At 43.0% G+C, this 16,590-nt stretch overlaps 1 protein-coding gene across 4 annotated transcripts in view; it reads left to right on the top strand.

Moving 5' to 3' along the window:
* epha3 (eph receptor A3) overlaps positions 1-16,590 on the top strand; it is a 97,976-nt gene that overhangs the window by 50,891 nt on the left and 30,495 nt on the right. For 3 of the 4 annotated variants that reach the window (XM_076747040.1, XM_076747043.1, XM_076747042.1), the window contains exons 5-8: positions 2,470-2,829; positions 9,580-9,704; positions 15,543-15,705; positions 16,140-16,245. In XM_076747040.1, the coding sequence (XP_076603155.1) occupies positions 2,470-2,829; positions 9,580-9,704; positions 15,543-15,705; positions 16,140-16,245 (754 nt within the window). The remainder of the gene's footprint in view (positions 1-2,469; positions 2,830-9,579; positions 9,705-15,542; positions 15,706-16,139; positions 16,246-16,590) is intronic. The other variant, XM_076747041.1, reaches the window with a different exon arrangement.

Below are 16,590 nucleotides of genomic sequence, written 5' to 3'. Positions count from 1 at the left end.
AAATTGGACGCCCACAGCCATAGACAGGATCCTAATTAGAAAGACAGTCACGGCAGGTCCCTGTTGTGATTATCTCAACACCATCTTGTCAACTAGGCAAATTTCACATCACTGGGACAGATTGAGCGACGCAAGGGCTGAAAATGAACAGATACGTTTTTCGAAGATAATGATCATGATTATCTCAGAAGGGGGATTTTGCTGTTAGCGGTGTGATAGAGGTTGTTTAGAACTGACTCTGGAAATTTGAAAATGTTTCTCAGAGGGCAGGAAAAAAAACAAAAATTCAAGTGTATGGTATTTCCTGCCGTATCCAACATGAGACGTTGCTGGAACAGCTGTCTTAACAGTGTATAAAGTATAGTTTGTCCACTCCCAAGAATTCAGTTCCACCAATTAAAAATGCATCAATGCATTCCCCCTCGTCCCACAGCACCGCCTCCAAATTAGCAGGAAAATGAAAGCGCGGGCCGCCTCGGTGAGCGTCTCCGCCGCTGCGACTTGCTGAAAGACACTGTGAAATTTTATTTCATTTTTTTCAAGTTTTAGCATCTGCTGACATCTCCAGTGATTAGTAGGAGGCTGGAAAGAGCCAAAAGAGAATTGTCAATGCATAAGTCCCTTTGTGAGGGATTGCAGATTACTCACACATCCTCGGTTCTTACACGCCGTAATTCATGTCACATGTTAATCTCGACGTCAATGTATTACTTTGACATTTGGAATTAGTGTATGATTGCCTGCATGTGTGCGTGTGCATGCCTGGGCAGGTAATACGTTATAGGGACTGCAGATCCAGGAGTTTGATGTTGTCAGTGGAGCTCGCTGTATAGGTGAGCCAGAGGACTGTCATGGTCAGATTACTATCAAAGAAAATACACTCTGGCTTTTCAGGATACACAGTCTGGTGATAGGTACGTTCTTTAAGAATGGATACCAACTGCTCTCTGGAAAAGGAGCTTTGACAGAAGGTCCTGACAAATGATTTGATGTTTATTGCTGAATTAGAATTGGCCGAGAGAGCCGTGGATGTTCGCTCTGATCTCAGTGGTTGAGGCGTGCTGCCTGTTTGCACTTTGAATCAAAGGTGACTCATCAGATGTCATTTCGATGATACGTCAAGTTCTTTGCATTTGGTGATTTCTGTTGAGGCTGAGGTGGAGAAATCATACAACACCATAAATAGTGTTCTTTTACCACAAGTTTGAAAGGGGCTGATATTTGTATTAGCCTAATGTATTAGCTTACTGCACGGTGCGCCTTGATGAAAACGCATTAAATCTGTTTCATTTCATTTCATTCCACCCTTTCAATCAGAAAGTGCTTGAGACAGATTATTTAGTCTAGGTGCTGCAAAACTGCTCTTAAACTGCAGTCATGTCAGATTTCTTACAACATTAAACAGATACCCAGATGTCATTTTCACATTTTGTCTACAGCCGAAGCTTTGGTGTATTTTTCTTGCGATTTCTCTCTTTTGAGTCTTTTGATTACCGAGGCAGGAGCTACGCATAGTTTGGGAGTGAAGTAAATTCTTGTCAAGTGAAACAAACCAAACAAAGCGATTTATCTCAAGACACAATCTGAGCCAGTTTCCCTCTGTTTACCTCCTCCTGCTCAACTTCTCTGCGGAGTTATTTGGCAGTTTTGTTTTGTCCTCCATGTAATTACCATCATGGCTTTGATATGAAAATCTGGAAATATTCAGAGAGATCTGTTTGTAATAAGGCATTTTTACTTTTATATGTCAGTCTGACTTTGACAGACTTGTGTGTGTGTGTGTGTGTGTGTGTGTGTGTGTGTGTGTGTGTGTGTGTGCCCTTGTCTTACTGATCCATAAAGAGAGCAGGAAACAGAGGCATACTGTGTTACATATTAATGCAACCCTGATATTACACTGTACCAATGATAGAGGTACGTGTATATACATTGTACAGCATGTGTTGTAACTATTAAATATGAATATTAAATGCAAATCTCCAAGTAGGTACACTACTTTTGCAAATTAAAGAGCTCATGAAAAGAAGTCTTTCTGGAAAACTGACCAGTCGGCTTTACCTCATCACAGCTACTTTCATTAAGCCCTTGGATGAGACACTTAACTCCCATCTGGTCATTGTTGGGCAGCTTCCAGCTCAATCAAATGCTGCTGAGAAACTAGACAATATTTGGCATTTTAAGGTTTTTTATTACTTTGGCTGTAACGTGGTATAAAACATATGGTTTTGAGTCTTCTGTAGATTTTATAATGTGAAAAGTGCGTTTATCTTGTTCATCTTCTATGCTGTCGGTAAGATGACTGTGCTGTCAAATGTAGTTTCGTCTCCTCAGTCTGATATCTGAAGCTGATGCCACTTTTCTCCTCGCATTTCCCCTTTCTGCTCTTCACTTCCTTTCCACCTTCTTTCCTCCCACCCAAAACCTCCTCCTCCTCTTTTCACCCCATCTCACCTCTCGTCTGTCTACCAGGTCCTCCTTCAGCTCCTCGAAATGTGATCTCCTCCATCAACGAGACGTCAGTCATCTTGGACTGGAGCTGGCCGGAGGACAGTGGCGGCCGCAGGGACATCACTTTCACCGTCCTCTGCAAACGCTGTCGTGGTGGCGCCGCCAACGGCAGCAACAGCGGGACCCAGCACTGCGAGCCCTGCCGGAGCAACGTCCGCTTTCTGCCAAGAGCCGCGGGCCTCCACAACACCACGGTGACGGTGGCCGATCTGCTGGCTCACACTAACTACACGTTTGAGATTGAAGCGCTGAACGGCGTGTCGTCGCTGGCGCCCAAGATGAGACAGTACGCCGCCGTCACCATCACCACCAACCAAGCCGGTGAGACATCACATCAGATGGGTAGAGGGCATGCACTCAGACAATCAGGCAGACATACTTTACAGAAACAACCTCTAACCATGTGCTTGAGTCCTGGCTTTCATTCCAAATAACCACAGCACCAGGTGATTTCATCGATTTTCATTGAGCCGTGAACTTGCACGAAAACTGATAAATCCATTAATCCATTAGTCAACTGAGAGAAACTAAATCTGCAGCTATTTTGATCATTAATTAACTGCAAAAAATCCCCAGCTTTGCTTCTCCAATATGATGATTTTATCATTATTTTAGGCACAAAGCAACCAATCAATTAACCGAGGAAACAATAATCAGATTAATCATTAATGAAAATGACTGTTGGTTCTGGAAAGTCTGGAATATAGAGCAAAAATACACCTGCATCAAAATCTGTTGGGACCTTAACTACTACACATCTTTATGTCATTAGATTATCAGCATTTCTGCTTTGTGATCAGGCGTTTTTTCCTCTGTGCATCATGCAAAATCACCTGGGAAGTGACAATAGAGCAATGCTGTCAGCATATGATGAGCTTTAGGTCTGTAGAGTAACATCTTGAAGACCAGTCAGCAAGCCCAGCGGCCTTTGAATAAGATCTGAATACAAACAACTAGATTGGAAAGCCATCTTACAGTTTTTACTTATCTTACTGAGCTCAGGCGAGGCATATAGTATCAAGGGAAATGAGTCGTTTCACTTAGGGTGCATAGCGAATGATTGACAGTGGTCTTTCTCAGAGACACATCAACATGAATGCTTCCTGCACCTCTTTTCACTGCATCTCTGCAAGTCCTGGTTTAAATAGCATGATGAGTCACATCATCAGCTCATCTAAACCGCTCTCGTAGATTCTGAACGAGCTGCTACATTGATTCTCGGTGGATGTTTTCAAGGTGGAGTTTGAAAACGGCTGGCTCTGATTTTAGTTGGGGAGCACAAGACCACAGGCGTCCATGCAGTATGTGAGTGGAGGTATGGGACACGTGCAGGCGGAAAAGTGTATTTTAAATCACACGGTGCGCTATACCGCGAGTGTGTGAATGAGTGTGCACCCCCTCTCTCCCTCTCCCTCTAAATATGCTTCATATAATAAACTAGCCTATAGTTTATGTGCTCCAAACATATGCACTCCAACCATCAGCCCCGGACATTTACAAGGCGATCCCAGGCCGCCATTCTCTTGTTTAACGACCAGGATCGAATGTCGTCCTTCTTCGCACAAAAAATATCTCAACCTTTTAACAGACACTCTTAACGTGAGGATGGGCTCCTAAAATTCCCATCAATCTTTTATACAAATATCTCTCCACACATCCAGATCTTAGAAGATTGAGAAGGCGAAGGGAAGTGGTGCTTTGAAATTCCAAGAGGAAAATAAATCTAGCTGCAGTAGAAAGCGCCAAACCTCAGAAATCCCTGACTCTAGAAAGGAATGCACAAAGGTCTTGCTGTAATACATCAAATCATTCTTTTCCTTTTCCTGCTCCCTTCACTGTTACACAATTTGCCTTTGTGTTTGTTCATGTTTTTGTGTCCAGCGTTTTTTTCTGCTTCCTCTCAATCATGCCTTTTGTCTTCTTTTCCCCGTCTCTCGTCATCTGGACGCAGGATCCTTTCTTTCTACCTGTCACTTTCCAAACTCGACCCACACCCAGCTATTCTCCTCTTCTTCATGTGTTTCCCCCGTTTCTCTGGAGGACTTTTTCACTTCCAGACCTCAGAAGGTGATTTAGCCCTTGGTGTGTGGTTGTGGAGCGGGGTGAACAGATGGGACTTTCCTCTCATAAGTTGTCATACAGCAAGGCCAGACTAACATCGATGATGATACGCAGATTGCGAGAGCTGTGAGTTTAAACAGAGTCGGTATATCGCGAAACTTTGCTGATGCAGTGGAACTGATAGTGCTTCAAGCCCTTCGCTTGTTTTGGTTTACATGCAGACATGGCAACACCTTGTACCTGCTTTATTTCAGGAGCATAAGAGTGGCTTTGATTCACACGTTACTGTAAGGAGTGCATTGACTGTGGAATCAGCGCGGCAGGACAATGCAGTCACTTTGGACTTAAATCAAGGCCAGGCATTATGAAGAAGACTGACTGAAGTTTTAAAGAACATATAAAATATTAAAACAGTGCTGCAGAAGCTGTGAAAGGGGTACGCTCAACAGAGCTAGCAGGGAAAGGACATCCAGGTCGGAAAAAGAATCCACCTCCAGTCAAAATATCTGGTCTCAAAGAACCCAAAGTTATCTTAAAAACAGTGCAGCCACACTAAAAACAAGTACGTTTGTCTGAATACAAGGAAATTCTGACTTCGACAAAGCAGTTTTCTTAGTGTCGACCAAACAGCTTCATAATTCTGCAAATTCTAATTTCAAGCATTAAGCTACTCAGAACCAGCAATAAAATCTCAGTAAGAGGTGATAAAACAAGCACATATTGCCTTCACTTTTTGCAGTGTAAGTAAAAAAGTTTTAATGACGATCGGACAGGATGTAGCTTAAACTTTAGAGTATTCAAGAGGGCAAAGACACACACACACACACACACACACACACACACACACACACACACACACAGTGTAAGAATAAATACACTAATCACACATATGTAAACTCCATGGAAGAAACTAGTCAGTGCGATAAATATGCAAATGTTGAAGGTTGTGTGTACACACAGTTCATACACAGACGGATGTCTGCTGTGTTTGCTCTGAGTTTTCACAGCTTGGCTGTATTATAAGTGACAACGTCCAGACGTGACCTCTTTAAAGTGACAAGACGGGGATGAGAAGTAAATATAGATTTTGTGTGTGTGTGTGTGTGTGTGTGTGTGTGTGTGTGTGTGTGTGTGTGTCTGTGTGTGTGTGTGTGTGTCTCTGTGTGTGTGTGTGTGTGTGTGTGTGTGTGTGTCTGTGTGTGTGTGTGTCTGTGTCTGGGCTGATAATAAGTCAGGACCCGAGTAATTTGTTGTTTTGAGGACAGAAGGCAATGGGGAGGAAAAGCTTCATATTTTAAGTAAAGACAATGCTAATGAAGAAGACAAAATGGTTTTGCAAAGCTTTGGAGTCCTGTGTTAGTCAGCGTTATATCTGTGTGTGGTTAGTCAGGGGGATTTTCTCTGCGATTGGAATATATATTAGATTTGAAGAGGACTTATCAACACTGAGAGAGCCGTGTGTGCTCTGAATATTGAAAACCATCTTTAATGTTTGAGTGATCGTCAGAAGAGATGGATCTCTGGCTTTCATATCACAGATCAAGCACACACACGCACACACATAGAAGCGCAGACACACACACCTTCCCTACCGCACACCCACACACAGTCCTCTCTCTCTAACAAATATCTTAGCCTGCAGCTGCACACTCTCCATCAGCCCTGAGAGTTTACAAGGATTAGGTATGTCAGGGCGCGAGCCCCACCCGTCTATACACTTTCCCTCACGTAAACACACACACATACAGATGCCAAAGCTGTTAAAAGCCGGATTAAGTGTTTCCCTGGGAAGGAGACGTGTGTTCTGGCCACGCTGTCAAGGTGCTGTCAGACAGTTCTCGTCCTTCCACCTCCTTTGCCCTCCACTTATTGTCATAACTACACTAACGGCAGAGTAACTGCAATCCATATGCAGAGTCTAACATCAACAGTCTGAACTGCGGCTGAACCTGGCAGAGCAGGTGTGGCAAAAGACAACGCAGGCGCATACAGTATGCACACATCCCCACTGAATCCCCCACCTGCTTATTGATATGATGATGCGGTTATTGGTGACCATGTTGAGACATAGAGGCACTCTGCCAATTGCTGCAATCTCATCAATATTTCATCCGAGTGTGTGTTCACTGTGTATCAATAATGTATTCCGGCAAAGTCTGAAGGTGGTGATGATCAGGAGCTGTGCACAGAGAGAGATGACAGCGCAGAAAAGACTCAGTGGAAATGAATGTATGGCATTGATCGAGAAGAGATGTGTAGGCTAGTCTGTAACTCAGTCTACCAATATAAGAGCAGAGCTTTGAAGGCAGAGCGTCACTTCTCATTGAGTTCTATGCTGCTAATAAACTGTGTGGTGGAATGTAACTAAGTACATTCACTCAAGTACTTTACTTTAAGTACCATTTTGGTCTTTTCATTTTATGCTACTTTATTCTTCTACTCCAATATTGTACTTTTTACTCCACTACATTTATTTAACTGTTTTAGCCAGTAGTTACCAATATTAACAGATTAACATTATGCATTAAAAATACATAATAGAAAGCAGAAAATGCAACACACATTGATCTGAACCGTTTCAGCTCGTGACCATGAGTTGTTCCAGAGACATGTCCCCTCTAACTCCTTCAGCGGTTTACTTCAGATTAATGTCCTTAAATGCTCAGAGAGGTAAAACTCTCAAATTTTTTGAAACACTTTAGAGAAAAGTTCAAAGAAATCATTACAGATTTGTGTCGCAGCACTTTGTTTCCTCTTTTCTCTCCCATTAATCATCTCATGACCTCATTAGCTTTATCTGGTGACCCTTTGTAGGGGGCCCGACCCCTCGGCTGGGAACCACAGAATGAATCTACCTAATAGCATGTAAAGTAATTGCAGCCACAAATGCTGCCGTACAATGCTGCTTATGCACTGATGCATCAGTATTAATGACCTAATGATACAACATCTCATATTATATGAGTCACAGATGCAATTTTCTGCAGAAGGAGTCCTTTAAATACATTTAGCTGACAATACTGATGTACTTCTCTGAAGTGGCATTTTACGTTGCTACGTTGATTTATTGGTATTTTTATTGGTAAAAGATATGAATACTTCTTAGACCACTGCCAACAAGCTGTGTTGTCTGCAATAACCAGATGTGTTCCAGCAGTGCCATCATGCACCTCAGATCTCAGGTGAGTGACGCTGAAGGCCAGATTTTAAGGCCATTATGGGCCTGGTATGCTGTATCAGTTTTACAGTTATACCACAGACAGAAACAGAGAGTGACAGCAAATTAAGTGCTTAATAGACATACGGAGAGAGAGGGAGAGAGAAGCTAGGAGAAGGAAAAGGAGGAGAGGAACTTGAAGCTGCCTCCAAGCGGCCCAGACACAGTAAATCATTACCACCATAAACCACAGAGCCAATAAAAAGCACAGCCTCACCCCGCTATCAGAACCAGAGGGAGAGGAGGAGAGGAGGAGCAGGGGGTACAGAAACAGATTCTCCCCATCTGGATTCATTACAGGAGAAAAAATAACTTCCCGCGGAAATACACGCGAGTATATGCACGGAAAGACACAAACACACACACACACACACACACTGCAGCTTTATAATCACAATCAAGAAAGGCTCGAACATTTCAAAGACAAACATGTTTTTTCCTGTGGTCTAATAAAATTAAAAGTCGATGCCTCAGATGCCGGGCTGGCCCCGGAGCTGCCTGGCAATTAGAGAGCAGTAAAAAAGGGAAATGAGAAAGGGAGTGAAGAGAGGGAGACGGAGCGAGGGTGGGGGTGCAGGGCTTGATAGAGGGAGGGATGTGCTGAATTACTAGATTGGGACCATGTGAACTCCCCGAGGCTAGGCAATGCATGGGTGAAGGGCTGGCGAGGAAGATTGGCGAGGGAGAAAGCGCCACACCGAAAGGGATGGGGACAGCAGGAGGAGAAAATGAAAGAGACGGTTTATAGGCTCCAACTTAAAAATACATCTCTTTTCTGGGAAGTGCAGAAAATGACAAGCAACAATAGACGCTACGATAAACGCTTAAGGACAGGCCTTTGTGCTGTGGTGAGAAATTGCTTCCTCAGCAAAATAAACAGGAACTAATGTAATTTTTCATGTGAAACTTAATAAATGATTGAATGGGATCTTGATAGTCTCCCCAGCTCCAAAGACCCTTAACGTGGTAACCAAGCATAGCCTTGTTTTATTTCATCTGGATGAAATTCGCCAGTGATTCCTCTCAGTTTTGAGCTGGCAGTCTTTTCTGCGTGTGCTGCTTTTAGTTACTTGTCGATTTCCTTGCATTTATCCTGGCGTCGTGATCTTTCCTTCTGAGAATTTTTCCAAGGAAAGACTATGCAGACAGCCTTTTTAGAGTCACACACTTCACAGCCTTTATTCACTCAACACATGCTGGAGTATAACTCAGGTATTTTGCCGCAGCAAAACAGATATTTGTTGTTATGAGGTTCTGTTTAATTGGTAAAGGTTTCTCAGGAGACGCAGACGTGGGTTTATACCAAAAGAGAAGTGTCAAGGGGACAAGCAACTCCTGCTAATTGCAGGTTTAAGCTGCCACTGCCAGCACAGAAAAAGGTATCAAACCTCACTCTGTTTAAATAGTGAAACGGATAAAGTTTTGTTTTTATGAGGCTGAAATATTCTGACGTCATCACTATCTACTGTATTGCTTTCAAAGACCTGAAATGCATATGATGTGAGGACAATGTGTGTGTGTGTGTGTGTGTGTGTGTGTGTGTGTGTGTGTGTGTGTCTTTGTGATTATGCGAAAGCCAGTGTTTGCATTAGTGTACATTGTCTCCTTCCACCCACCAACCCTAGGCCACAGGCTGTAATGCAGCCCCGCTGGGCAGCAAACTGAATTAGGCTAACAGGAACCATAGACAATCGCCAGGATGCAACAGCAAGGACTGAACTTCCACTGAACCTCACCATAAAGGAACTCACTCTGTCTCTTTCGCTCTGTGTCTGTCTGTGTGTCCCACCCAGCTCCCTCGCCGGTAACAGTCATCAAAAAGGAGAAGACGTCTCGGAACAGCGTCTCCCTGTCCTGGCAGCAGCCAGAAAGACCCAACGGCATCATCCTCGACTATGAGATCAAATACTACGAAAAGGTTGGTGCAGGATATGTCGCTGTTAATGCTTTAAACTCATAGTGTCGTATCTGTTAATATATATAATATGTATATATATATATATAAGGCTGCAGCGAGCACATAGTGACATATTATGTGTTAATCAATGAGCTTTACAGTTTCTGGTAGGTGGATTTTGTTACCTTTGGGCAGTGTCAGGGAAGCTGCTTCACCCATGGGTGTATTAAAGAGAGCTGGACACCAAGTTCAAAGATGGCAATCTGTTCATGAAAGTTGCTCCCTTGGCACGTAACCTGAAAACCTCTCTGCAGGGCCCATAGAGCCTGCACACCAGAGTCGTTTTCCAAGCATGCCGTCTGAGGGTCAACAAGTTTGAGACTTCCTCTGATCAAGCCGACTGACTTCCTGTTGGCTCCCTGCACACACGAATGGCTTAAAATAATTTAATCATACGCTCTTCTAGACCTAATTTTATTGGATCTAATGGATGAAGTCCTGACAGTAAAAAGGGTTATTGGCAGGGATGGGAAAAATGCTTTTTGGACTGTTGTGTGTCACGTGGTGCTCCAGAAGTTGCAATAGAGCTCACAGCTCAGTGCTTGGCTTCACCCTTTTTACAGTCTTGGTGCTATGCTAAGCTAACTGGCGTCTATATTAACCAGACAGATATGAAAACGGTATCAATCTTTTCATTTTACTCTTGTTTTTTTGGCTTTAAATGCTCTTAAATGCTTTTCGGGGGTTAAGGTTTTGGAGAGTGCCCCGGTTTCTTGCTTTTCGGTGCTCTGTAGTAGCTTGTGTCACCCTGTGATTGACTGCTGACCTGTCCAGGGTTCATCCTGCCTCTCATCCTCTTTTTCTTCTTTTTCTTGTTTTTCTTCTGCTCCTTACTCCTCCCTTCCCTCCCTTACATCTACCTCCCATCTCCTCTCTTCATCTCACCTTCTATTTCACGTCCTCCTCCGCTCTCCCCTCCTCTCCTTAATGGAGACAAGTTTTATGGCGGACAGTAAATGCGTCTGTGGGGTCGCTCATTCCTCTGTGAGGGAAATTAGTGCCGAACGAATTGCACTGGCTTTCAGCACCAATGCTGTGCTATGGCTGACATTTGATGGTGAAATTAGCCGTGGATGCAAGTTTAATCACTCTGGCAGATTCATTGTGTATGTGTGTGAGTGTGTGTGTGTGTCCCAGATCACAGTTTGCCTGAATGCCAACAGTGGCCCCTAATCTCTTGATTAGTAGGCCGACAGAAGCTGTTTCCTCTCTAAACTCTGCTCCCTGCTCAGCCATCCTTACCTAAGATGTTAAAGCAAGGCAGGGAAACAGCGAGAGGAAAAGTTAATGACTGATACTGAGTCAGAGCTCGGCTGTGGTTTTCCGATCACACACTCACGCTCACACATCACACATGCATATTCATGAAAAGAGGATATTGACAAGAGTGAAAGGATGGAGTTTAAGGAAGAGTCTGTGTGACAGACTTTTATAATGGAGAATATCTGGGCCTTTGCACTGATCCCTGTTAATCACATCGTCTCTCAGGAATTACTGGAGACACTCAGGCATGGACACACAAACACCCACCCACACACATACGCACCAACCAGGTTCCCAGAGGATTCTCCACAGCAGCCATACATACCCAGGGATTTCAAACCCCAGACAAAAGGCTCTTCCATGCAGAAGAGCGAACAGGGACAACCGTAGGAGACCCCCATAACAACCCAGGATAGAGGCCTATTCGTGTGGCAGGCAGAGGGACGCTGAGGGCTAGCATGCCAAGGATCAAGGCCCCAGGAGGACAAGAGCCGGAGCATAAATTCCCCACACCAAGACCACACCATGACTCACTTATGAGACAGAAAGAGGCTTTTAGAGACACACGCAGACATAATTGCATATACACATAAACAGGATGGTGAAAGAGAACACAAAAACAGACAGAGATTAAAAGAGAGCTTTTAGCAAGAAGAAGATGTTCAGATTTGCAGCATCAGCCAGACTTTCTGCTTTTATGTGTTTGTGGTTTCCTCTGTCTGTATTTACACAAGTTTAAAACAGAAACACACAGTGTACATTATCGTGTAATTCAATAGCAATTTACCGATGGCCAGCTTTTCTTAATGTAGGAAAGTGAATATTTGTCCAACAAACACACAACATCACTCAAAGCAAAATACTTCTGGATAATAGATTAATTACTCGATGGGCCAGCAGATTTTTGGGGTCACAACAATGGCGGACGAGGAAAGTCGTACAGTTACAGCTTTGTTTTCGTTCTGGGGTGGAAAAAGGCTGTTTTGTGTAAGAAGCAGGACAAAGAGGGTCATTTAAAAAGTCGTATAGCTTCGAGCATTTCCAGCGTGAGCTCCATAACATGAGGCAGAACGTAAATATTAATCATCACAAGTCATTTAGTCTCATACTGTAAATCCTAAGAGCTGATTGGACTGCTCATGCTTATAGCACCGCGCCAGTTTTGTTCCTGCCAGCTGATGAAAACACGAACTTCATATCCTTCCATGTGCACCCAATAGACCGCTTTAGCACGCTAACACATAAATTATGTTGAGTCATCGGAGGTTCAATGATAACTCTGAGTGAGGCATTAGAGGGTCGGCAGCATAAATAACCTTCAGTGTATTTGGCGGCGGCTGTTTCCAAAATTGTAAAACTGACACTAAATAAATGACCTACAGAGAGTTTTAAACTTTTTGAAACCTTTTAAAGTGTCTTTAGGAAGCGGGGAGTTGCACAATTTATCACAGAACTTTAAGTTACGTGAAATAAATACTTCTTTGGAAACGAGCATGTTTCCATTGCTCGATTTCTACCTTCAAGGAAACTTAAACCTTAAAGGAAAAAAAAAAGGAGCGGTTGGAACTGACAGTCCAGACAATATACTGATACCAAATGAGAAGAATATCATGAACCCACTGCTGAGTAGCTACAACAAAATTTATGTTACGATTATGTTATGCTGAACTTGTAAGTCAAGATATATAAACACGGGACTGATGACAGAAAATATGAGTGATTGTCTGTAAGACTGTGAACTTAGACTTTATGTAAAAGGACGAGAAGCGTTTAAGTGTTTATTGGTGTGTTTTCCAGGTTTTAAAGTAATAAGAGTAATCTCTCTGAATCTTCTGTCAAATGTTATAATGATTAAGCACTTTACAGCATTACCTCCCACATGCTATACTTTTCACATTGAGTGATGTATTTCTGCTGCTTTTATAGCATAGAAGTAGTAATAAGTAGCAAACATATATATAAACATCTTAAGAAATAGTTATTTCAAATGTATTTCTTAAGATTTGTTTGTCAGGATCTCAAATAAAGTTGTGTTACTATAAACTGCAAAGAGCCTCAGGATATTAGAGCTGATGACATGGCTCATACCAAGAAAACCCTTGCAGCTCATAATTTCTAATTAACCCCAGTATGTTGCCTGTGTATTTGCTTGCGCCGCACTTTCCGCCAATACATACCACTGTGTCACACGGCTGTGAAACCAGAGGCCCAAGTGTGAGGGCTGGTCCCTCACTATGTATCCTATATATGGGAATTGTTCGGGAACGGTCGGTGATATTCTTGGGAATTCCCAACCAGAAAGCTTCCCAGAAGAACTGAGGTGTTTCATCTTTGGAAATCCCAGCTAACTATATGATCGTCGCTTTTACCGGTTAAAGGGCACTCTTCGGCCGATAAGGCATTTCCAAGTGCACTTTGTGAAAATAGAATTTGTGGGAATACACTTTGCTGATTATTTTTGCATGTTTTATCGCTGTGATCTAAAGAGCAAAGAAGGAGCTTCAGATCCACTTTAATTTGGGTTGTTTATTTAGTCTTAGATGGAAAGAATGCTGGCTGAAACACTGTATTTACAAGCCTTCTGCTGTACATCTCCTGTTTTAGGGTCTGTATGAGTTTGCATCTATGTGAATGTGTGTGTGTGTGTGTGCGTGTATTATAAAAGCTATAATTTGCCACAGCTTTGTTTAGATTGTCAAAGCAGAACGCAGCACAGAGGCCAAATTAAATTCTTGCAGTGTTCTGGTGAAACGCACACAAGTGGACACTTCAAAATCACAGTTTGTCGGGCTGCAGAATGCATAAAAGAGATGCGTCTGAACTGAGTTTCTTCTCCTATCCCTCAGTGTATTTCTCACACACACACCCACACACACACACACTCAAAGGTGCTTGTGCCACACCTGTGTGTGATTTTCATGGGATCACATGCTGTCCTGGACGCAGAACGGTGACAAGCTGCGAGTAGATTTATAGTTGTGATGAAGAGTTGTCCCAGTGCAGGTCTGGTGTATCAGTTACCTCCTCACACATACGGCAGTTTAAAAAGCTTTGTGCACCGTAAAAGTCTGATCCACTCCATTAATGGGCGTGAAGTTTCTTTTAGATGCTGTTTGTGTGTGTGTGTGTGTGTGTGTGTGTGTGTGTGTGTGTATGCCCGTACCAATGAGTGCCCCCGTATAACTGGGTCTATAAAATGAGGATTTGACTATGCCTGAACATGATTCGGCCTTGAATGGTTTTTATGAGCGCGGCTACATTGCAAAACATGTAGCTCATTTTCAGGATTGTTGAAGTCATCCCTAATAGGTTGTCATTAAGATTTAAGATCGGCCTCATCCTATTTTCCCCCTATTTAACAATTTGTTTCATAGCATCAAACCGGGTCAATAATAATGTGATTGCAAGCCCGTCTGGGGCAGAGATTGACTCAGCAGTTTTCACTGTGGACGACTCGAACCTGCTGTGAGGCTCAGATACAGAAACACAGCATTTGGTGTAAAATGTGTTTTAGCTGAAGCAATAATGTGGCTTCTTTAATTGTGCCTAAGTGAGGTGTTTTCATTATGCTGTGCGGTGCCTCCTGTTCTGTCCTGATAGTGCGGACTGCTTAGGGTAATGTACATGAAGCTGCCTGGTGTAATGAAAATCACTCTTAATGTTATTATTCTTTCATAATCTCACACACAGAACAAAGTGGTGAATAGAGTATCATCCATATAGCATATAGCATCTTTTATGCACGTTATGCATTATTTATGAATTATAAAATGTTTGGTGCGCGGTTGAAAATGGGGTGAAACTAAGTGGGGCGACACTGTTTTACTGAGAGAGAGATTCTGCATTCATTTTTACATGAACTCGCTAAACATGCACAGACATTTCATTTGGTTTGAATGTCCATGTTTTGCTTTGACAGATTATTTTCAGTTTAATCTCCCGAATGCATCTTTCCCAACGTCTGTTTGTGCGTATGCGAGTAACACATGACAATCGGGGAGCACGCATAAAAGATTAAATCTAAAACATTTTGAAAAGAGGGAATTTGCAGCTTTATTCCTACAACACTTCTGGACCCTCCTATTATCTTACCAGAGGAAGTGTCACTGCACAGAGCCAAAATCAAGGGGCTACTTCCTATGTCCTATTTCTCCTGTGCCCCCTCTACCTCCTGCCCTGTAATCTTTTCTCCATCTTCCTTCCACATCTGGAAACAATGTGCCGAACTGCAGACTTGGTGTGTAAATCCTCCTGTTGTTGTATCAGTGGAGATCAGTAGGAGAGAAGTCATAAAATATAAAACGCATAATTCATCAGATTGGGAAGAAAGCTGCCATGTGTGGCATGTTTGTATGTGTGTGTGTGGGTGAGAGATAATGTAGATACAGATAATGCATACCGTGGTGTAATGTACATATTCTGTGAATGTATTTCATGCATTAACAGACCCAACCCAGACTAGATTATTCTATTTTTCTAAATAAAATGCCAGCAGAAATACTGAATTCCTTTCTCTGTCCCTCTCTTCCATTCCAGGAGGAGCAGGAGACCAGCTACACCATCCTTCGTGCCCGGGGTTGTAACGTGACTCTGAATGGCCTGAAGCCCAACACTGCCTACCTGCTGCAGATCAGAGCTCGCACCGCTGCTGGATATGGAGCCAGCAGCCCCAGTTTCCAGTTCGAGACCAGCCCTGACTGTGAGTTCAGCACAGAGAAGAAGTTTTACAATCATTCTTTTATTGCTGTGGTTCAACATGTGGTTGATTTGTGAGGTTTGCTGATGAAGCAGAGGGCCAGTACTGTTCATTCATAAAAGATAACAGATAAGGAGAAGTGACATTCTGGAGCCATTCTGACTGGACAACACACAAGTATGCATGGTATTTTTTATTTTTTTTGCCTGGGTTTCAAAGGAGAGTCTCTGCTTCAATTGGTTTAATAGCTGTTTCAGAAGCTTTTCATGAAACTGTCCGAATTTAAGATATCAGAGCGTTTACTCGCTCAAAATATCAGCTGTAGTAGCTTCAAACAGATGAATATTTGCAACAGTACTCATCTATAAGTAGAGCTATTGGTGTCTTAATGGTTGTATTTCTACACTGCTCATTACCTGTTGCTCTCTGTCTCTCAGCAGCCTTCTCCATCTCCAGTGAGAGCAGCCAGGTTGTTCTGATCGCCATCTCCTCCGCCGTGGCCATCATCCTGCTCACTGTGCTGCTCTACGTCCTGATTGGCAGGTCAGTCCACCAGCTGCTCGACTTTACAGAGTTTTCACCTTTTGCTCTCTCTCTTCAGTTGTAACTGGAATTTTATTATACTGTATGTGTAGCTCTCAAAATGAGCATTTACCTGCTAACATCACACGCTTTGAATTTTCACCAAACACGTTTCCCACTATTTCTCCCCGGTAATTCCAGTAAAAGATGCCCTAACAGCTGCATTGAGGTGTGCATGTGTGTACAGGAGAGAGCTAAGAATAGTGTTTGTGTGTGTGTGTGTGTGTGTGGGTGTGGGTGTGGGTGTGTGTGCGTGTGTGTGTGTGTGTGTGTGGTTGAAGTTGGCAGTCAGTACTGTTCAGAGAG

This window comes from Chaetodon auriga, chromosome 13 (assembly GCF_051107435.1).
Source record: "Chaetodon auriga isolate fChaAug3 chromosome 13, fChaAug3.hap1, whole genome shotgun sequence".
Taxonomy (NCBI): Eukaryota; Metazoa; Chordata; class Actinopteri; order Chaetodontiformes; family Chaetodontidae; genus Chaetodon; species Chaetodon auriga.
Note: the sequence above shows the minus strand (reverse complement) of the source record. Positions and strands in the feature narration are given on the sequence as shown.